The sequence below is a fragment of the Chlorocebus sabaeus genome, chromosome 5, assembly GCF_047675955.1.
Source record: "Chlorocebus sabaeus isolate Y175 chromosome 5, mChlSab1.0.hap1, whole genome shotgun sequence".
In the NCBI taxonomy this organism is placed as follows: domain Eukaryota; kingdom Metazoa; phylum Chordata; class Mammalia; order Primates; family Cercopithecidae; genus Chlorocebus; species Chlorocebus sabaeus.
Window position 1 is genome coordinate 4,453,341 of NC_132908.1, and position 22,136 is coordinate 4,475,476.

A 22,136-nucleotide genomic window follows, 5' to 3' on the forward strand; every position below is an offset into this window, starting at 1 on the left:
TTAGCTGGGCATGGTGGCGGGTGCCTGTAATCCCAGCTACTTGGGAGGCTGAGGCAGGAGAATCACTTGAACCCAGGAGGCAGAGGTTGCAGTGAGCTGAGATCGCGCCACTGTGCTCCAGCCTGTGACAGAGTGAGACTCCGTCTCAAAAAAAAAAAAAAAAAGAAATCACAAAACTGCCATGGACCACAAACTCTCAGGCAAATGACTGGTCTCTCAGCCTCTGTCCCTCTTCTCTGTGACCCACCCCAGCAAGCAAGGTGGGTTGGTTCTCCTTCAGTTTTGCTTCCCAGCCTTTGCTGCAGGCAGCATCACCTTTTCCCAGCAGTGTCCAATCACTGTGCGTTGTGGGCCACAGCTCTGCCACATCCGATTTTCCTTTTTCCAACCTGTTTGAAGGTCACCTGTGTCCTGGACAGCACCCCAAGGCTGGCTCCTCCCCCACCCCCCCGCAGAGCCTGTCCCCAGCTCACATGTGCAGATGGCCTTACTGACTCTGGAGATGAAAAGGGGTGTGTCGGAAGCTTGGCTCCTGGGGCTTCTCTGTGTCCTGTGCTATGTCCCCGTCTGTAAATGAATTTCAAATGTGATGGGAACAGAGGCTGCTGGTCAGAGCTGCTCTGCTAGCTGAGGTCAGAACGGGCCACTTCACACTTGTTTGACTAAACACACGTGTAGGTCACTCATCCCAGTCACCAAGTGATCCCTTCAGCCCTGGACCCCCTCTTACTGCTGTGTTGGTACCCAGCTATCACCCCAAGCCAAATCCTGGAAGCCATCTGGGAGAACAATGGCTTTATTCAGATGTTGGTGCCTCTGCCCCTCTGATGTCCCCAACCCCCACAAGGGGCTGCAAGATGGGCAGGTCACAGCAGGGCGAAGTCCCCTTTGTGCTGTTCCAGCCACTGGTCCAGCGTCAGGGCCTTGGGGTTGAGTCTCAGGGTCAGCTCGATGTCATGGTCGGGTCTCAGGGCATAGAAACGGAACATGTTGGCCAGGTCCTGGGCCCCGGGAAAGCCAAGCTTTTCATAGTCCTCAGGAGTCATCTGGAAGCAGAGGAGCCTGTTGTGGCCAGTGTCCTCCAGTGCCCTGGGAGGTGGCAGGCTAGGGGGAAGGCCGGATGGGCTGGGGTCTCCCGACTTGCTACACCCAGAACCACTACTGTCTCGGTCGCTGACCCAGGTCCTCAGTACAAGGTCATTTGAAAACTTAGTAGAAGTTAGAAAAGCCGAAAGTTGAGAAACTGCTACTCTCCTGAGCAGCCTGACATTCTAGATCAGTTTAAAGATTGTTCTTAGCCAGAGGCTGTGGCTCATTCCCATAATCCCTGCACTTGGGGAGGCTGAGGCAGGCAACTCTCTTGAGCCCAGGAGTTTGAGACCAGCCTGGCCAACACGGTAAAACCCCATCTCTACCAAAAATACAAAAATTAGCCGGGCCTGGTGGTGGATGCGTGTAATCCCAGCTACTTAGGAGGCTGAGACAGGAGAACTGCTTGAAACCAGGAGGTGGAGGTTGCAGCGAGCTGAGATCACACCATTGTACTCCAGCCTGGGTGACAGAGTGAGACCCTGTCTCAAAAATGAATAAATAAATAAAAAGACTATTATTTTCAGATCATGAGATGAAAATATCTCAATCCCTTCCAAATCAGAGACCTCCCTGCATCACTTTCTTGCTCAAAAACCAAAGCTTGACCGGACATGGTGGCTCATACTTGTCATCCCAGCACTTGGGGAGGTGGAGGTGGGAGGATCGCTTGAGCCTAGGAGTTCGAGACCAGCCTAGGCAACAAAGCGAGACCCCTTCTCTACAAAAAATTTTCAAAAATTAGCCAGGCCCAGTGGCATGCACCTATAGTCCCAGCTACTTGGGAGGCACAGGTGGTTGGGTTGCTTGAGCCGGGGAGGTTGAGGTTGCAGTGAGCTATGATTACGCCACTGTACTCCAGCCTGGACAAAAGAGTGAGACCATCTCAAAAACAACACACACAAGACAAACAAACAAAAAACCAAAGATGTTCCCATCCCCACTGAGCTGAATCTTAACTCCTCAGCTCCCCAAATCTTCCATGACCTGGCTCAGGCCTTTTTCTTTTTTAAAGCAATGTAAGTCATTTAGTGTATATTTTGGAGGTGGTAGACATAGTACTAAAACAAAGCTTTTGCAGTTTTTTTCATTTAATCCTCACAACAAACCAAAGGGGTGTATACTACTGATACACTCATTTTACTGATGAGAAAACAGGTAGAGGCGGGTCAGGAAACGTTCCTGAACTTACACGTTGGCAGGTCTCAATGGCTGGAACCAGATCTCAGCCCAGGAGGCTGACCCACCTGAAACCTGAACCTTTCTGTGCCACGGCCTCCTCCCATTACTGTACTGGGTCTCGGTAGGGCTCTAAGGGTGACTTTTGTCTTTGTTGTTGTTAAGACTGAGTCTTACTCTGTCGTTCAGACTAGAGTGGCGGTAGGGTGCACATAGCTCACTGCAGCCTCGAACTCCTGGGCTCAAGCAATCCTCCCACCTCAGCCTCCTGAATAGCTGGGACTACAGGCACGTACCATCACACATGGCTAATTTTTACTTTTTCTAGAGAAGGGGTCTCCCTATGGTTCCCAGGCAGGTCTTGAACTCCTAGGCTCAAGTGAGCCTCCTGCCTTGGCCTCCTGAATAGCTGGGGCAACAGGTGCTCACCACCACAATCGGGTTATTTTTGTATGTTTTGTAGAGATGGTGTCTCACTATGTCGCCTAGGTTTGTCTTCAACTCCTGGGCTCAAGCAATCCTCCTGCCACAGCCTCCCAAAGTGCTGGGATTACAGGTATGAGCCAACGGCCCAACCAACTTTTGTCTTTTTTTTTTTTTTTTTTTTTCCTGAGATGGAGTCTTGCTCTGTTGCACAGGGTGGAATGCCATGGCACGATCTCGGCTCACTGCAACCTCCGCTTCCCAGGTTCAAGCAATTCTCCTGCCTCAGCCTCCCTAATGGTTGGGGTTACAGGTGCTTGCAACCATGCCGGCTAATTTTTGTATTTTTAGTAGTGACAGTGTTTCACCATGTTGGCCAGGCTGGTCTCCAGCTCCTGACTTTGTGATCTACCCAGCTGGGCCTCCCATAGTGCTGGGATTACAGGTGTGAGCCACCATACCCAGCTCAACTTTTGTCTTTGTTTCTTTGTTTATTTTGAGACAGAGTCTCGCTCTGTCCCCTAGGCTGGAGTGCAATGGCACAATCTAGGCTTACTGCAAGCTCCGCCTTCTGGGTTCACACCATTCTCCTGCCTCAGCCTCCCGAGTAGCTGGGACTATAGGCGCCCGCCACCACGCGCGGCTAATTTTTGTATTTTTAGTAGAGACGGGGTTTCACTGTGTTAGCCAGGATGGTCTCGATCTCCTGACCTCGTGTTCCGCCTGCCTCGGCCTCCCAAAGTGCCGGGATTACAGGCATGAGCCACCGCGCCCGGCCCAACTTTTGTCTTTTAAGGACTCCAGTGTTTCCCAGATTCTTTTTGTTTGTTTGTTTGAATTGGAGTCTCATTCTGTCACCCAGGCTGGAGTGCAATGGCATGATCTCGGCTCACTGCAAACTCCGCCTCCTGGGTTCCAGTGATTCTCCTGCCTTAGCCTCCCAAGTAGCTGGGATTACAGGCGCCTACCACCACACCCGGCCAATTTGTTTATTTTTAGTACAGATGGGATTTCACCATGTTGGCCAGGCTGATCTCGAACTCCTGACCTCAGGTGATCCACCTGCCTCAGCTTTGCAAAGTTCTAGGATTACAGGCGTGAGCCACTGCACCTGGCCTTCCAGATTCTTTAATGAGTAGGTCTTACTTTCCTAATGGTAATGACAGACATTAGAAACCAGGTACCCAAGAGTCTGTCCAGTAGGCCTCCTGCCCACCCAGCCAGGCCAATATTGGGGGCAGGGGTTGGGCCTCTCTTTCTAGACTCTTTCCCTTCAAATCCCCTCCCACAGAGGAGCCCAGCAGGGCCTGCATTTTCACCCCTCCTCCTGGAAGCTTTTCTCTCTACTTGGCCAAAACATCTAAGCCAGAAATTTCACTCTGTGGCCATTTAGTTCCCAGAACAGCAGAAAATAAACGTTGACAATGAACAAATGAATTTAGATGCATTTCCCAGAGGGGTGGGCAGCCCTGGATACACCCTCCCTATGGGGAGCTAGAAAGCCCTGACACGGCTACCTGAGTCCCCCGGGGGTGGGAGGCCCACCTTGGCATCGTGCACGACTTTGTGGGTGTGCTTGGTGAGCAGGGCAGCGTACTCCTCAGCCGTGTGCCTACAAGTACTCAGCCCGATGTTCTGGCCGATGTATTTTTCTGGCATCTTCAGCAGGCTGAGCACCACGGGACCCAGGTCGGACACAGACATGCCATCCATGGGAACGTCACCTGTGGGCAGGCCTGTGGGGCACAGACGTGAGCTGGCACATGTCCCAAGGGCAGACCCGGGCAGGGACAGAGCCCCTCTCCAAAGGGTCCAAGCTGGTTCTTCCCAGCAGTCAGCTGCATACTCCAGCACTCAGGCATAGCTAAGATATGTCTTGCTATTTGTGGTAGCACAGAGGTAGCAATGGAATTGAGTCAGGAAGCAGGATGGAATCCGGGTACTGCCACCTGGGGCAGGCTGTTGAGGCTCTCTGAGTCTGGGTTGCTGCATTCCCAGAATGGGGCTAAGAACTTGGGCCTGCCCAGCTCTCTCAGCGCTAGGATGACGGACAAGGGACAAAGGAAAAGGACTTTGAAAGCTGCTACAGAGAGTGCGGCTGGAGCCCAGGGTCTCCGCTGATCCTGAGGCACCAGCCTGAAGTACTCTGTCATATCCTAAATTCCTGGAAGCTGGAATGTCCACCTCTGGGTGGATACTCTAAATACCAACTCACTTACCAGAAATCCTGATTAACCAGACACCAAGGGCTGGCTCAGAGCAGCACGTCCATGATAAACGCTTGATAAATCCTGAATGAATGAATGACTTGCAACTTTCCAGGCTGAGGTTTTATAGATGGGGAGGCTGGCAAGGGTCTGGGTGTGAACCGTGGAATGCTTGGGTGCCATCCTCTTACCTAGAGACGGGCCAATGCAGCTACCTGTTCAGATCTCCTAGGAGCTCGAGGGCACAGAGCTCAGAGACCGGAGCAGGAGATATCCCTGACTGGAGGTTTTTTTTTTTTTTTTGAGACAGAGTCTTGCTCTGTCGCCTAGGCTGGAGTGCAGTGGCGCCATCTCGGCTCACTGCAAGCTCTGCCTCTCGGGTTCAGGCCGTTCTCCTGCCTCAGCCTCCAGAGTAGCTGGGACCACAGGCGCCCGCCACCACGCCTGGCTAATTTTTTGTATTTTTAGTAGAGACGGGGTTTCACCATGTTAGCCATGATGGTTTCGATCTCCAGACCCTGTGATCCACCCTCCTCAGCCTCCCAAAGTGCTGGGATTACAGGCCTGAGCCATCGCGCCCAGTCTTTTTTTTTTTTTTTTTTTTTGAGACGGAGTCTCGCTCTGTCGCCCAGGCTGGAGTGCAATGGCGCAATCTCGGCTCACTGCAAGCTCCGCCTCCCGGGTTCACGCCATTCTCCTGCCTCAGCCTCCCGAGTAGCTGGGACTACAGGCGCCCGCCACTGCGCCCGGCTAATTTTTTCTATTTTTAGTAGAGACGGGGTTTCACCATGGTCTCGATCTCCTGACCTTGTGATCCGCCCGCCTCGGCCTCCCAAAGTGCTGGGATTACAGGCGTGAGCCACCGCGCCCGGCTTTTTTTTTTTTTTTGTCACGGGGTCTTGCTCTGTCGCCCAGGCTAGAATGCAGTGCCACGATCTCGGCTCACTGCAACCTCCGCCTCCTGGGTTCAAGCAATTCTTCTGCCTCAGCCTCCCAAGTAGCTGGGATTACAGGTGTGCGCCACCACGCCGGGCTGCCTAATTTTTGTATTTTTAGTAGAGACGGGGTTTTACCATGTTGGCTGGTCTTGAACTCCTGACCTCAGGTGATATCCCAGCCTCAGCCTCCCAAAGTGCTGGGATTATAGGCGTGACCCACCGCGCCTGGTCCTCCTCCTTATCTTTGAAGGAGAACTGACAATCACTAGATCCTCTCTGTAAAGCCTTCCAATGGACCAAGTGAGCATTGCATCATCACTGTCTCAGTAGATCTTGCCACCCCTGCAAACGTCAGTATAAACCCCATCTCACAGAACAGGAAGTCGAGGCCCCGCAAGCTGACAGGACATGCTCAGTCCTGGGCCCAACATGAGGGAGCCACGGCTCGGACCTGGCACCACGTGACAGCGGCCCGAGGTCTGCTACACTAACGGCTTCACAAGGCGGAGAGCTCTGCCTCACCATGTGCGAGGAAGGGCACTCACTCAGCAAGTAGCTCTTTCCGTCTGGGGCTTTCCGGGGCAAGAAGTGGGAGAGGAAGTTCTCAAAATAGCAGGGCAGCCGCACACTGGTCATGGGAACGCCGATGTCTCGGAAATATTCCTCCACCTCCCCTTTGCCGTCAAAGTGCGCCGCGGCCAATCTCCCTGCTGTCAGCTTCTTGATGTTCTCTAGGCCGCTATAGACCACATAGTGGAGGCCCAGGCGCTTGGCCAGATCAGCGAGCAGCTTCCCCTGGAGGGCAGGGAAAGAGAGATCACAAGGCTCAGAGGAAGGACGTCTGTCCCTGGTCACGACCCCAGTGTTCTAATCCTGGAGCGGCCACCATCTGCGAGGTTAACAGCCAGACCCCACTTACCTCTGAGGAGGCCCCCTCTCCTGGAATGATGTTCACATATGGACAGCACACCCGTTAACACAGCCCTGGAAGCCTTCTGCCAGCCACCAACTCTGGCCCACCATGTGCAACACAGGAGGGGCGAGCAGGTCGGCTGCAGGGGGACGGCCTGCATGGAGGCCCAAAGGATAATGCACGTGTCCCATTTCTGCTGGTGTGAGAACACCCTGCCCACGGAGCTCAGCTGTCTTCCTTGGAGAGCCCTGGGAGGCTATAGTGACACCACAGGTGCCTAGGTTCCAATCAGGCTCTGCCATGTACAAGCTGTGTGACCCTGGACAAGTGATGGCACCATCCTGAGCTCGCTGGTTAAATGCAGATGACAACACTACCTACTGCATGAGGTGATGCAGGATTCGGACGGTGGCCTCCAAAATGATACGCCACATCCTCACTCCTGAAACGTGTGAATGTGACCTTATTCAGAACAAGGGTCTTGGGAGATGTAATTATGTGAAGGATCTTGAGATGGGAACATCCTGCACTAACTAGATGGGCCCTATATCCAGTAACCAGGGTACTTATGAGAGACGGGAGAGGAGATGAACTTGGAGAAGGCCATGTGAAGAGGGAAGCAGAGATGGGAGCTTTGTGGTCACAAGCCAAGGAACACCTGGAGCCACAAGAAGCTGGAAACGGTGAAGAAGGATTTCCCTCGAACCCCTTGTTTTGTTTCGTTTTGTTTTGAGACGGAGTCTCACTTTGTCACCCAGGCTGAAGTGCAGTGGCACAATCGTGGCTCACTGCAAGCTCTGCCTCCCAGGTTCACGCCATTCTCCTGTCTTAGCCTCCTGAGTAGCTGGGACTACAGGCACCCGCTACCACGCCCGGCTAATTTTTTCTATTTTTAGTAGAGACAGGGTTTAACTGTGTTAGCCAGGATGGTCTCGATCTCCTGACCTCGTGATCTACCCGCCTGGCCTCCCAAATTGCTGGATTACAGGCGTGAGCCACCGTGCCCGGCCTGTTTTGTTTTTTTAAGACGGACTCTCGCTCTGTCACCCAGGCTGGAGTGCAGTGGTGCGATCTCTGCTCACTGCAGCCTCCGTTTCCTGGATTCAAGCAATTCTCCTGCCTCACCCTCCTGAGTAGCTGGGACTACAGGCGCCCGCCACCATGCCTGGCTAATCTTTGTAATTTTTATAGAGACAGGGTTTTGCCGTGTTGGCCAGGCTGGTCTTGAACTCCTGACCTTAAGTGATCTGCCCACCTCAGCCTCCCAAAGTGCTGGGATTACAAGCATGAACCACCGCACCCAGCCTCAAAGCCTCTGGAGAGAGGGTGACATTGCTGACACCTTGATTTTGGACTTCTAGCTTCTAGAATATCAGAGAATCGATTTCTATGATTTTTGTTTTTGTTTTGTTTTTGAGACAGAGTCTACCTCTGTTGCCCAGGCTGGAGTGCAGTGGCACAATCTTGGCTCACTGCAACCTCCACCTCTCGGGTTCAAGCGATTCTCCTGCCTCAGCCTCCTGAGTAGCTGGGATTACAGGCGCCCACCACCACGCCCAGCCAATTTTTGTATTTTTAGTAGAGACGGGGTTTCACTGTCTTGGCCAGGCTGGTCTCAAACTCCTGACTTCAAGTGATCCGCCCACCTTGGCCTCCCACAGTGCTGGGATTACAAGCGTGAGCCACTGCGCTCAGCTGATTTCTATGGTTTTAAGCCACATGGATTGTGGTCCTTTGTTGTGACAGTACCAGGAAGCCCACACGGAATCATCAGGATTAGAAATAAGATCTGCTGGGCTGGGCGTGGTGGCTCACAACTGTAGTCCCAGCACTTTGGGAGGCCGAGGCAAGCAGATCACCTGAGGTCAGGAGTTCGAGACCAGCCTGACCAACATGGAGAAACCCCGTCTCTACTAAAAATACAAAAAAATTAGCCAGGCATGGTGGCACATGCCTGTAATCTCAGCTACTCGGGAGGCTGAGGCAGGAGCATCACTTGAACCCGGGAGGCGGAGATTGCGGTGAGCCAAGATTGCGCCATTGCACTCCAGCCTGGGCAAAAAGAGCGAAACTCAGTCTCAAAGAAAGAAAGAAAGAAAAGAAATAAGATCTGCTTAGGGCTGGGCATGTGGTTTACGCCTGTAATCCCAGCATTTTGGGAGTCCAAGGCGAGCAGATCAGATGAGGTCAGCAGTTCAAGACCAGCCTGGCCAACATGGTGAAACCCCATCTCTACTAAAAATACAAAAATTAGCTGGGCGTGCTGGTGCGCACCTGTAATCCAAGCTACTCGGGAGGCTGACGCACGAGAATTGCTTGAATCTGGGAGGCAGAGGTTGCCGTGAGCTGAGATTCCACTATTGTACTCTGGCCTGTACAATGGAACGAGACTCCATCTTAAAAGATCTGGCCAGTCACAGTGCCTCACGCCTGTAATCCCAGCACTTTGGGAGGCCGAGGCGGGCAAATCACAAGGTCAGGAGATTGAAACCATCCTGGCTGACATGGTGAAACCCCGTCTCTACTAAAAATACAAAAAATTAGCCGGGCATGGTGGCAGGCGCCTGTAGTCCCAGCTACTCGGGAGGCTGAGGCAGGAGAATGGCATGAAACCCAGGAGGTGGAGCTTGCAGTGAGCCGAGATTGCGCCACCGCACTCCAGCCTAGGGGACAGAGCGAGACTCCGTCTCAAAAAAAAAAAAAAAAACAAAAAAGATCTGCGTTAATCAGAAAAGTTGTCTTTGTACGTTCTATATAATGGGTTTCTAGGTAAGACCATAATTGAAGAAAGGGTCAAGGCTAATAAGTTTGGATGGGTACACATGGACATGAAGGCAACAACAGACACTGGGGACCGTGGGAGGGAGGGAGGCAAGGGTTGAAAACCTACCTACTGGGTACTGTGCCCACTACCTGGGTGACAGGTCTGGTCACACCCCAGACCCCAGCATCACTCAATATACCAATGTAACAAACCTGTGCATGTACCCCTGAATCTAAAATAAAAGTGTAAATTCTTTCTTTAAAAAAGCAACTTCTAACATTTTGCATTAAAAAACAAACAAACAGACCAGGTGTGGTTGCTCAGTGAGACTGAGACTGTCTCCAAAAAAAAAAAAAAAGTCATTGGACGCAACAGCGTCCACCTGCTTCACAGCCTAGAGTGGGCAGAGGCATGAAGGAGAGGGAAAGGCCTGCAGGGGTCAGCCCTCCCTGCAGAGTGGGAGCTCCTCCCAGGCGCTCTGCTCCTAGCCTGGCCCAGCCTCCCTGCAGCTCCTGCTTGCCCTCACCTGCTTGACCTCCTTCTCCTGGCTGCAGCTCTCCCAGTAATTGGTCACAATGAAGGTGGCGTAAGCCCCATTCAGGGCCAGTTCCATGCTGACTTGGTCATCTTGGTCTCCCTTCACTACTTCTGCACCTTGCAGCCTCAGCTCCTTTGCTGCTTTCTTCCCAGGGTTTCGGGTCACCACTCGAACCTTGAATGTTCCATCTTCCAGGAGCGTGCGGGCCACGGAGCCACCCTGGGCACCTATAAAGAGTCAAAAACACCTCCCAGGTCAAACCTGCCTGAAAGTCCCACTGAAGGGCGAAACCCTGAAGGGAGTGCTCCACCACAGCAAGGAACATCCAGGAAACCTTCTCAGTGATGATTCTCATTCAATTATTTTTATTTTACTTTATTTTATTTATTTTTTTAAGATGAAGTCTCACTCTATCGCCCAGGCTGAAGTGCAGTGGTACGATCTTGGCTTGGTGAAACCCCACCTCTATCAAAAAATACAAAAATTATCTGGGTGTGGTGGCACATGCCCATACTCCCTGCTACTCAGGAGGCTGAGGCACGAGAATTGCTGGAACCCAGGAGGCGGAGGTTGCAGTGAGCTGAGATTGCGCCACGGCACTGCAGCCTGGATGACAGAGTGAGAATCTGTATCAAAAACAAACAAACAAAAAGGCCAGGCACGGTGGGTCACGCCTGTAATCCCAGCACTTTGGGAGGCCAGGGCGGGTGGATCACAAGGTCAGGAGATCGAGACCATCCTGGCTAATACGGTGAAACCCCGTCTCTGCTAAAAATACAAAAACTTAGCCAGGCGTGGTGGCGGGCGCCTGTAGTCACAGCTACTCAAGAGGCTAAGGCAGGAGAATCACTTGAACCCAGGAGGTGGAGCTTGCAGTGAGCCCATATCACGCCACTGCACTCCAGCCTGGGTGACCTGGGTGACAAAGTGAGACTCCTTCTGAAAAAAAAAAAAAAAGGGCCGGCGCAGTGGCTCACACCTGTAATCCCAGCACTTTGAGGCCAAGGCGGGTGGATCACCTGAGGTCGGGAGTTCGAGAACACCCTAACCAACATGGAGAAACCACTGTCTCTACTAAAAATACAAAATTAGCCAGGCGTGGTGGCACATGCCTATAATCCCAGCTACTCAAGAGACTGAGGCAGGAGAATCGCTTGAACCCAGGAGGCGCAGAGGTTGTGGTGAGCCAAGATCGTGCCATTGCACTCCAGCCTGGACAACAAGAGCGAAACTTGGTTTCAAAAAACTAAAGGTAAAAATATTTATGATGTAATAAAGTAAAAAAAGTAGAATACAAAACCATATTCAGGCTGGGTTCAGTGGCTGTAATCCCAGCACTTTGGGAGGCTGAGGTGGGTGGATCACGAGGTCAGGAGTTCAAGACCAGCCTAGCCAAGATGGTGAAACCCAGTCTCTACTAAAAATAAAAAAAAGTAGGCCAGGCACGGTGGCTCACAACTGTAATTCCAGCACTTTGGGAGGCCGAGGCGGGAAGATCACGAGGTCCAGAGATCGAGACCGTTTTGGTTAACACAGTGAAACCTCGTCTCTACTAAAAATACAAAAACTTAGCCAGGCATGGTGGCGGGTGCCTGTAGTCCCAGCTACTTGGGAGGCTAAGGCAGGAGAATGGCATGAACCCGTGAAGTGGAGCTTGCAGTAAGCCGAGATTGAGCCACTGCACTCCAGCCTGGGCGACAGAGGAAGACTCCGTCTCAAAAAAAAAAAAAAAAAAATTAGCTGGGCACGTGGCAGGAGCCTGTAATCCCAACTACTCGGGAGGCTGAGGCAGGAGAATCGCTTGAACCAGGGTGGCAGAGGCTGCAGTGAGCTGAGATTGGGCCACTGCACTCCAGCCTGGGTGACAGAGTAAGACTCTGTCTCAAAACAAAACAAAACAAAACATATTCAGATCTTGATGGGATTTGAATTCTTCCTGAAGTAGAATATACAGCCATATTCAGATACACAACCATATTAAGATCTGCTCAAAAACGGGACAAAGAAAAATAGTTAAAAGAAAGGAATACAAAAACTTATTCCGATCTCGACGGAGCTTGAGTCACACAGGCATGCGCATCTGTCAGATGTACCCTTAAGATTTTGCACATTGCAGCTGGGCACGGTGGCTCATGCCCATAATCCTGACACTTTGGGAGGCTGAGTCAGGCAGATCTCTTGAGCCCAGGAGTGTGAGACCAGCCTGGGCAATGTGGTGAAACCGGCAACAAGGCGAAACCCTATCTCTACAAAAAAATACAAAAATTAGCTGGGCATGGTGGCGTGTGCCTCTAGTCCCAGCTACCAGGGAGGCTGAGGCTGGAGGAAAGCCTCAGCCTGGGAGGTTGTTGAGGCTGCAGTGAGCCGTGATCACACACACCACTGCACGCCAGCCTGGTGACAGAGTAAGGCCCTGTCTCCAAAAAAAAAAAAAAAATTATTATATGTATATTTTACCTCATAATTTTAAAAAAAATCTGTAAACAAATACTGAATTCTAGCTAATGTCGTGCATGCCTTAGTATGGAAGGGCAGTGTACACATATCTGCAATTTACACGGAAATGCATCAAAAATAAGGACTGAGGCCAGGCACAGTAGCTCATAACTGTAATCTAAGCACTTTGGGACGGTAAGGGGGGTGAGTTTTGCTTGAGGCCAGGAGTTTGAGACCAGTCTGGGCAGCAGGGCGAGACCCTGTCTCTACAAAAAATTAAAAAATCAGCTAGCCTGTTAGCGCTCATCTAAAGTTCCAGCTACTCAGGAGATTGAGGGAGGACGATTGCTTGAGGCTTGGAAGTCAAAGCTGCAGTGAGTGATGACTGAGCCACTGCACTCCAGCCTGGGCAACAGAGCAAGACCCGGACTCAGAAAAAAGTGTACACCAATGTTCATGGCAGCATTATTCATAACAGCCAAAAAGTGGAAATAAATCAAGTATCCATCCATTGATGAATGGATAAACAGAATGTGGTCTATCCATACAGTGGAATATTAGCTATAAAAATGAATAAAGCTGTCAGGAGTTTGAGACCAGCCTGACCAACATGGTGAAACCCCGTCTCTACTAAAAAACTATAAAATTAGCTGAGTGTTGTGGTAAACGCCTGTAATCCCAGCTACTTGGGAGGTTGAGGCAGGAGAATTGCTTGAACCCAGGAGGCAGAGGTTGCAGCCAGCAGCGATCGCGCCATTGCACTCCAGCCTGGACAACAAGAGAGAAACTCTGTCTCAAAAAAAAAAAAAAAAAGAGTAAAGCTGGCCAGGTGCGGTGGCTCACACCTCTAATCCCAGCACTTTAGAAAGCTGAGGTGGGCAGATCACCTGAGGTCAGGAGTTTGAGACCAGTCTGGCCCACATGGCGAAACCCCATCTCTACTAAAAGTACAAAAATTAGCCAGGCATGGTGGCTTACGCCAGTAGTCCCAGTTACTCAGGAGGGTGACACAGGAGAATTGCTTGAACCCGGGTAGCAGAGGTTGCAGTGAGCAGAGATCACGCCACTGTACGGCGGCCTGGGCAACAGAGGGGGACTCTTGTCTCAAAAAAAAAAAAAAGAGTAAAGCCTGGACACACACTATAACATGAACAAACCTTGAAAACATGCTAATTGAAAGAAGCCAGACAGAAAAGGCTACATATTATGATTTTATTCATATGAAATGTCCCGAATAGATAAATCCATAGATACCAAAAGTAGATTGGAGCTTTCTAGGGGTTGGCTGGGAGGAGTTAGAATGGGGAGTAACTATTCATGGGTTCATGGAGTTCTTTTTTTTTTTTTTTGAGATCAGGTCTCACTCTGTCACCCAGGCTGGAGTGCAGTGGCACAATCAGGTCATTGCAGCCTTGACCTACTGGACTCAGGTGATCCTCCCACCTCAACCTCCCAGGTAGCTATAGGTGCATGACACCATGCCCGGATAATTTTTGTATTTTTTTGTAGAGATGAGGTTTTGCCATGTTGCTTAGGCTGGTCTCAAACTCCTCAGCTCAAGCGATCTGCCCACTTGGTCCAACTAAAGTGCTGGGATTACAGGGTTGAGTCACTGCACCTGGGCCAGAGTTTCTTTTTGCAGTGATGGGAATTTTCTAAAATTGATTGTGGTGATGGTTGTACAATTCTGTGAATACACTAGAAACCAGTGAGTTGCACACTTTAAACAGGTGGATTGTATAGTATGCGAATTATATCTCAATAAAGCTGTTATAGATATTAAATATGTATAAATTAAAAAAGGAGTGAAATAATATGCTACCATTTTAAAAAATGATAACGTGTTATCTACTCTGGCAGGATATTCAAGAAACTTGGTAACGGCGATAGATGAGGTAGAAGAGGAGGCTAGGAAGATTTAATTTTGGTATCATGTTCAAGTACTCCTATTCAAGTAAGTTAAGTAACTTCTTTTTTTTAATTTGGAAAGCAGGTCGGGCGTGGTGGCTCACGCCTGTAATACCAGCACTTCCGGAGGCCGAGGCGGGTCGATCACCTGAGGTCAGGAGTTTGAGACCAGCCTGACCAATACGATGAAACCTGGACTCCACTAAAAATACAAAAATTAGCCGGGCATGGTGGCATGCGCGTAATCCCAGCTACTTGGGAGGCTGAGACAGGAGAATAGCTTGAACCCGGGAGGCAGAGGTTGCAGTGAGCCAAGATCGTGCCATTGCACTCCAGCCTGGGTGACAGAGCAAAACTCCGTCTAAAAAAAAAAAAAATGGAAAGCAATTCTGACCTCGTTCCTGTGACCACAGCCCCAACTCGGGTCGGGGGTCCCAGTGACCTTACCCCTCCCTGCAGACCCCAGGACGGGCGGTCTTCAGGTCTGGGCGCCCTGGTTCTGCAGGGGTCCCAGTCTGGGGTTTCGCTCACCTGTGCCTCCGAAAACCACCACCAGTTTCTTGTCCGCCATGAGGACGAGAAGGGGACGAATGCGGTCCAGAGAGATCTGGGGGTAGTGGGAGGCGTGGAATTGGGGGGGGGGCCCGGGTTCCCGCCAGGAGCGACAAGGGACCCCCCATTGTCTGCGCACCGAGTATGTGTCGAGGGGGGCAGCTGGGCCCGGAGCGGCAAGACGCCCGTCCCGAGATATCGGGGTCCTGAGACCCTCCTCGTCCCCCTTGGGCCCGATCCCCTCCTTCGTCCCGCCTCCCCCGGCCGAGTCCGGTCACCCGCCCCCTGACCCGGGTTCCACCGGCTGGAGTGACCTCCTTGCCGCGGCCTGGCCGGAACAAGTTCCAGGAGCCCGGGACCCCGATTCTGCGGCCAAGTCCACTGCAGAGGCGGGGATGGAGCTGCCCGCGAGGCGCCGACCCCTCCTCGCAGCTCCGGCCCCACCTGGCAGAGCGCCGCTCCTGAGAGCACAGCGTCGGAGGACCCCTGGCTGTAGCGGCCAATCCGGAAGTGTCGGCAGAAACTCCTCCTCCGGCGCAGTTGGCTCCTCCTTGCTCCTGCGGGACTCTGCGTCCTTTCCGGGTTTGCCCGCCCCAGGCACGTGCGCAGTGAATTTGTGTAAATCCGGTTAGACCGAAATGAGCGAGGTGGAGAGCCGCTTAACCGAATGCTGCGGGTAACCACTGGGAGGAGGAGAAAAATTACCTCTTTATCTTGCATGAACATCTGAATTTTCAGGTATTTGGGTTCAGGCAAATATAGTTAAAGCTATGTCCGTGACTCTTAGCCCTTGAGGCCTTGTCCGCTGGATATTTGCTTTGCCTAACTCACTTTAAAAATTTTATTATTTTATTTTATTTTTTTGAGACAAGGTCTCCCTCTGTCGTCCAGGCTGGAGTGCAGTGGTGCGATCTCGGCTCACTGCAACCTCCGCCCCCCGGGTTCAAGAGATTCTCCTGCCTGAGCCTCCCGAGTAGCTGGGATTACAGGCACCCACCACCGCGCCCGGCTAGTTTTTGTATTTTTAGTAGAGACAGGGTTTCACTTTCTTGGCCAGGCTGGTCTTGAACTCCTGACCTCGTGATTCATCCACCTCGGCCTCCCAAATTGCTGGGATTACAGGCGTGAGCCACCTCACCCGGCCTTTTCTTTTTAAGACAGAGTCTGGTTCTGTCGCCTAGGCTGGAGTGCAGTGGTGGCACGATGTTGGCTCAGTGCAACCTCCGCCTCCTGGGTTCAAGCGATTCTCCTGTCTCAGTTTCCTGAGTAGCTGGGATTACGGGCCTGTGCCACTAAGGGAGGAGACCAACCCTCATATTGTCTTATGCCCAATTTCCACCTCCAAAGAAAGAAGTTAAAAACTAGAAGGCAGAAATGGAATCCACAGGCAGATAGCCCAGCACCACGCCCTGGGCCTGGTAGTTAAAAATCAAGCCCTGACCTAACTGCTTGTGTTATCTATAGATTTCAGACATTGTATGGAAAAGCATCGTGAAAATCCCTGTCCTGTTCCTTTCTGTTCTGATCACCAGTGCATGCAGCCCCCAGTCATGTACCCCCTTAGAGTTGTAAACCCTTAAAAGGGACAAGAATTGCTTAAAAGGGAGCTTGATTTTTGGAGACGTGAGTCCGCTGATGCTCCCTGCTGAATAAAGCCCTTTCCTTCTACAATTCAGTGTCTGAGGGGTTCTTGTCTGCGGCTCACCCTGCTACACCACCATACCCAGCTAATTTTTGTATTTCTAGTCGAGAGGGGGGTTTCACCATGTTGGCCAGGCTGTTCTTGAACTCCTGGCCTCAAACGATTCACCCGCCTCAGCCTCCCAATGTGCTGGGAGTACAGGTGGGAGCCACCGTGCCCAGCTTCTAACTCGCTTTTGAAGTTGCTGCTACTTGCACTGATTTCGGGTTTTTTCGTTTTGTTTTGATTTTTGTTTTCAAGGTGGAGTCTTGCTCTGTCGCCCAGGCTGGAGTGCAGTGGCGGTGTGATCATGGCTCACTGCAGCCTCCGCCTCCTGGGTTCAAGCTATTCTCCTGCCTCAGTTTCCTGAGTAGCTGGGATTACAGGCAGGAGCCACCATGCCTGGCTAAATTTTTTTGTATTTTTGGTAGAGACGGATTTTTAACATGCTGGCCAGGCTGGTCTCAAACTCCTGACCTCAAGTGATCTTCCCACCTCAGGCTCCCAAAGTGCTGGGATTACAGGCAGGAGCCACCATGCCCGGCCCACGACTTCAGTAATTTCTTTGTGTTCAATAAAACTAAAAAATGACTTGGCATGGTGCGGTGGCCTGTAATTACAGTGATTTGGGAGGCTGAGGCAGGAGGATCACTTGAGGCCAGGAGGTCAAGGCTGCAGTGAGCCAAGATCGTGTCACTGCACTCCAGTCTGGATGACAAAGCAAGACCCCATCTCTTAAAAGGGGGAATCGCCCTAGCGCAGTCGCTCATGCCTGTAATCCCAGCATTTTGGGAGGCCGAGGCGGGTGGATCATGAGGTCAGGAGATCGAGACCATCCTGGCTAACACGGTGAAACCCTGTCTCTACTAAAAATACAAAAAATTAGCCAAGCATGGTGGCGGGTGCCTGTAGTCTCAGCTACTTGGGAGGTTCAAGGAGAATCACTTGAACCCGGGAGGCAGAGGTTGCAGTTAGCCGAGATCATGCCACTGCACACCCTGGGCAACAGAGCGGGACTCCATCTCAAAAAAAAAAAAAAAAGGTCGGTGAGAGGGGGGGATCAGAATGAATATATTTAAGCCTCCCTCACATGGTTAACAAGAATTCTGGACAGACACTCAGTTAAAATTAAGCACTAATCAGGCTGTGCACTTTTACCCACTTCCTTGTAATTGAAAGTCACTGAGAACTGACTTTTTGCCTCCCCATTGTTCCTATAGTTAGGATCTGTGACACTAGAATCATAAGCTCTTATTTAAGAATTGCTTAAGATATGACGAAAGCAGAAAGTGCATCATAAAAAAACAGATTGATTAAAAAATAAAAATAAAATAACTTAAAAAAAAAAAGAATTGCTTAAGATATTTTTCAGATTCCAAATTCCAGGAAAAAAGGTGATGTCAACCAGTCTGAAGACCTCCGTGGAGTCAGCATGAGACTATAGTTCCTTCATCTCCCAGTCCTATGGCTTCCTTCTGCACTCTTCAACAAATCAACAGTCTCCACACTTTGGCCCACTTCAGAATCCTTAAAAACCCTAGCCCCAAATTCCTGGGGGAGACAGATTGAAGTTTCCTCCCATCTCCTCATTGGGTGGCCCTAAGATTTATTTTTTAAGAGACAGGGTCTCATTCTGTTGCCCAGGCTGGAGTGCAGTGGTGTGGTTATAGCTCATTGCAGCCTCAAATTTCAGGGTTCAAGCGATCCTCCCACCTCAGCCACCCCAGTAGCTGGGAATAAAGGTACACAACAGCATGCCCAGCTAATTTTTTTTTTTTTTTTTTTTTGTAGAAATGAGTTCTCCTATTAAGGGAGGAGAGCACCCCTCATATTGTCTTATGCCCAATTTCTGCCTCCAAAGAAAGAAGAAGTAAAAACTAAAAGGCAGAAATGAAATCCACAGGCAGACAGCCCAGCCCCGCACCCTGGGCCTGGTAGTTAAAGATTGACCCCTGACCTAATTGGTTCTGTTATCTATAGATTACAGACATTGTATAGAAATGCACTGTGAAAATCCCTATCTTGTTTTGTCCCGATCTAATTACCGGTGCATGCAGCTCCTAGTGTACCCCCTGCTTGCTCAGTCAGTCACGACCCTCTCACGTGCACCCCCTTAGAGTTGTGAGCCCTTAAAAGGGACAGGAATTGCTCACTCGGGGGGGAGGGGGCTCGGCTCTTGAGACAGAAATCTTGCCGATGCCCCCGGCCGAATAAACCCCTTCCTTCTGCACCTCGGTGTCTGAGGAGTTCTGTCTGCTGCTCGTCCTGCTACACTATGTTGTCCAGCCTCATCTTGAACTCCTGGCCTTAAGTGATCCTCCTCCCTTGGCCTCCCAAACGTGCTGGGATTACAGGCATGAGCCACTGCACCTCGTTGGCCCTACTATTCAGCGTCTCTCTGCTGTAGCCCTGTGTCTTGGTGTATTGACTTGCTGTGCACATCTGGCAATAGACTATTACAGTTACATTTGTCAGGCCTCTGAGCCCAGGCCAACCATCGCATCCCCTGTGACCTGCACGTATATGCCTAGATGGCCTGAAGTAACTGAAGAATCACAGAAGAAGTGAAAATGCCCTGCCCCGCCTTAACTGATAACATTCCACCACAAAAGAAGTGAAAAAGGCCAGTCCCTGCCTTAAGCGATGACATTATCTTGTGCCTGGCTCATCCTGGCTCAAAAACCTCCCCCACTGAGCACCTTGTGACTCCCACTCCTGCCTGCCACAGAACAACCCCCCCTTTGACTGTAATTTTCCTTTACCTACCCAAATCCTATAAAACGGCCCCACCCTCATCTCCCTTCCCTGACTCTCTTTTCGGGCCCAGCCCGCCTGCACCCAGGTGATTAAAAAGCTTTATTGCTCACACAAAGCCTGTTTGGTGGTCTCTTCACACGACATGGATGACAATATTATTTTCACCAAAATTTTATTATGAAAATGTGTAAACATACAGAAAAGTTGAAAGAGCTGAATGGTGAACTCCCATTTACTTACCACCTAGATATATTTATCCATCTATCCACTCATCAACTATCTTACTTTTTAAATGCATTTAAAGCGAGTTGCAGACACCAGTGCCCTTCACCCTTAAACACTTCAGTGTGAACATTAATTCGAGTTTGAGAAAATAATTTTTTTTTTTTTTGAGATGGAGTTTCGCTGTTGTTGCCCAGGCTGGAACCTGAGTCTGCCTCAGCCTGCCGAGTAGCTGGGATTACAGGTGCCCACCACCACGCCCGTTTAATTTTTTGTATTTTTTTTTAGTAGAGATGGGGTTTCACCATGTTGGCCAGGCTGGTCTTGAACTGACCTCAGGTGATCCACCTGCCTCAGCCTCCCAAACGGTTGGGATTACAGGCGTGAGTCACCGCACCTGGCCAAGAAAAGAAATTTTATCTGAGGAATGTTGAGTCCTTTTAACATACAAGGCCCAGAGAGACGTTAAAATGAGACAGCAGACAGCAGGCGGGTGACCTGGCTCACATTTGTAATCTCAGCACTTCGGGAGGTCCAAGTGGGAGGATTGCTTCCAGGCATTCCACACTAGTCTGGACAACATAGGAAGACCCCATTGTCTTTGAAAACAAACAACAAAAAAACACTGGGAGGCCAACGCGGGTGGATCACTTGAGATCAGGAGTTTGAGACCAGCCTGGCCAATATGGTGAACTGTCTCTACTAAAAATACAAAAATTTGGCCAGGCACGGTGGCTCACGCCTGTAATCCCAGCACTTTGGGAGGCCGAGACGGGTGAATCGCGAGGTCAGGAGATCGAGACCATCCTGGCTAATACTGTGAAACCCCGTCTCTACTAAAAATACAAAAAATTAGCCGGGCACGGTGGCGGGCACCTGTAGTCCCAGCTACACGGGAGGCTGAGGCAGGAGAATGGCATGAACCCGGGGGGCGGAGCTTGCAGTGAGTGGAGATTGCACCACTGCACTCCAGCCTGGGCGACAGAGCGAGACTCGGTCTCAAAAAAAATAACAAAATAAAAAATTGGGCTGGGCTCCATGGCTCACGCCTGTGATCCCAGCACTTTGGGAGGCCAAGGCGAGCGGATCACAAGGTCAGGAGTTCAAGACCAGCCTGGCCAACATAGTGAAACCCCGTCTCTACTAAAAAATATACAAAAAATTAGCTGGGCGTGGTGGCAGGCGCCTGTAATCCCACCTACTCAGGAGGCTGAGGCAGGAGAATTGCTTGAACCGGGGAGGAGGCTGCAGTAAGCCAAGATTGCGTCCTTGCACTCCAGCCTGGGCGATAGCCTGAGACTCCATCTCAAAAAAAAAAAAAAAAAATACAGCAGTCAGCCATTGCGTCCTATCTGAGCTATGTATTCATATTCATATCTCTGGTGACTTTTTTTTTTGGAAGAGACATGTCCTCACTCTGTTGCCCAGGCTGGAGTAAGGTGGCACCATCACAGCTCATTGCAGCCTAGGAACTTCTGGGCTCAAGCAGTCCTCCCACCTCAGCCTCCCAAGTGGCTGGGACTATAGGCACACACCACCACCTCAGACTGATGTTTAAATTTTTTTGTAGAGACGGGGTCTTCCTATGTTGCCCAGGCTGGTCTTGTACTCCGGCACTCAAGCAATCCTCTTGCCTCTGCCTACCATAGTGCTGGGATTACAAAAAGTAAAAAATTCCCTGGCTTGGTGGTGCATGCCTTTAGTCCAAGTTACCTGGAAGGCTGAGGCAGGAGGATGGCTTGAGCACAGGAGTTCGTGGCTGCAGAGAACTCTGATTGCACCATTGCACCCCAGCTTGGGCGACACAACCAGACCCTGTCTCAAAAAAAAAAGAAAAAAAAAAGTCCAGACATGGTGGTTCACGCCTGTAATCCCAGCACTTTGGGAGGCCAAGGCGGGTGGATCACCTGAGTTCAGGAGTTCAAGACCAGCCTGGCCAACATGGTGAAACCCTGTCTCTACTAAAAATACAAAAATTAGCCGGGCGTGGTGGCACGCGCCTGTAATCCCAGCTATTCGGGAGGTTGAGGAGGAGAATCGCTTGAACCCGGGGGAAAGGGGTTGCAGTGAGCCGAGATCACGCCATTGCACTCCAGCCTGGGTGACAAGAGCAAAACTCCGTCTCAAAAAAAATAAAAAAATCATTCTGTCATCCTGGCTGCTGTTAGAAGAATGCCCATAATGCAACAGGGAGATCAGATACAAGACCGGTGTGTCGGAGTTGAGACTCAGTTTCGCAGATTGCATTGGCAAGTGAGCAAGTGGGTGGTGCCACGATTGATAACCCTATTTCTTACCTCACTGAGTGGATGTAAAAGGATTAAACCACACTGGGGAAGAAAAGTGCTCAGCCCTGAGGCACCCTCACACACCTCGGCTCTTGTGAACACTAGCGTTCCTGCCGAAGCACCCCTACTTACCCCGCTGAGCAGAGCCTGAGCCTGCAGCCTCCAGAGACCTGGAGAAAGCCACATGCTCCGCCTCCCGCCCCCCGCAAGGGCGTGTCAGCTACAAGGGGCGTGTCGTCGC

At 50.9% G+C, this 22,136-nt stretch overlaps 2 protein-coding genes across 8 annotated transcripts in view; one reads left to right on the top strand and one right to left on the bottom strand.

Moving 5' to 3' along the window:
* The window catches only part of DNAJA3 (DnaJ heat shock protein family (Hsp40) member A3), a 52,005-nt gene extending 37,233 nt beyond the window's left edge, over nt 1-14,772 (top strand). Inside the window, exons 11-12 of one of the 3 annotated variants that reach the window (XM_037989898.2) lie at nt 14,348-14,382; nt 14,481-14,772. In XM_037989898.2, coding sequence (XP_037845826.1) covers nt 14,348-14,382; nt 14,481-14,507 — 62 coding nt within the window. In that variant the 3' untranslated portion in view covers nt 14,508-14,772. Of the gene's footprint in view, nt 1-14,347; nt 14,454-14,477 lie in introns of those variants that run through there. The other 2 variants (XM_073015131.1, XM_037989897.2) reach the window with 2 other exon arrangements.
* Nucleotides 781-22,128, bottom strand: NMRAL1 (NmrA like redox sensor 1). Of its 5 annotated transcripts, XM_037989901.2 has the most exons (7): nt 22,028-22,128; nt 15,392-15,630; nt 14,927-15,002; nt 10,040-10,278; nt 6,382-6,631; nt 4,237-4,427; nt 781-1,046 (listed from the first exon to the last, which is right to left on the bottom strand). In XM_037989901.2, the coding sequence occupies exons 3-7, from the start codon at nt 14,964-14,966 to the stop codon at nt 867-869; spliced, it is 900 nt and encodes a 299-aa protein (XP_037845829.2). In that variant the 5' UTR covers nt 14,967-15,002; nt 15,392-15,630; nt 22,028-22,128; the 3' UTR covers nt 781-866. The 5 variants fall into 5 exon arrangements, with proteins under 5 accessions (XP_037845829.2, XP_007982484.3, XP_037845830.2 ...); XM_007984293.3 differs by lacking the exon at nt 22,028-22,128 and having other exon boundaries at nt 15,262-15,463; XM_073015136.1 differs by lacking the exons at nt 781-1,046; nt 22,028-22,128 and adding an exon at nt 1,379-1,571 and having other exon boundaries at nt 15,392-15,490.
* Between the last annotated feature and the right edge of the window lie 8 nt (nt 22,129-22,136).

Coding starts and splice junctions, on each gene's coding strand:
- NMRAL1 (XM_037989901.2), bottom strand. CDS start 14,966: ATGGCGGACAAGAAACTGGTGGTGGTTTTCGGAGGCACAG. Junction 6,632..10,039: donor AGGAGAAGGAGGTCAAGCAG/GTGAGGGCAAGC, acceptor CCTGCCCTCCAG/GGGAAGCTGCTCGCTGATCT. Junction 1,047..4,236: donor AAGTCGTGCACGATGCCAAG/GTGGGCCTCCCA, acceptor CTCTGCTTCCAG/ATGACTCCTGAGGACTATGA.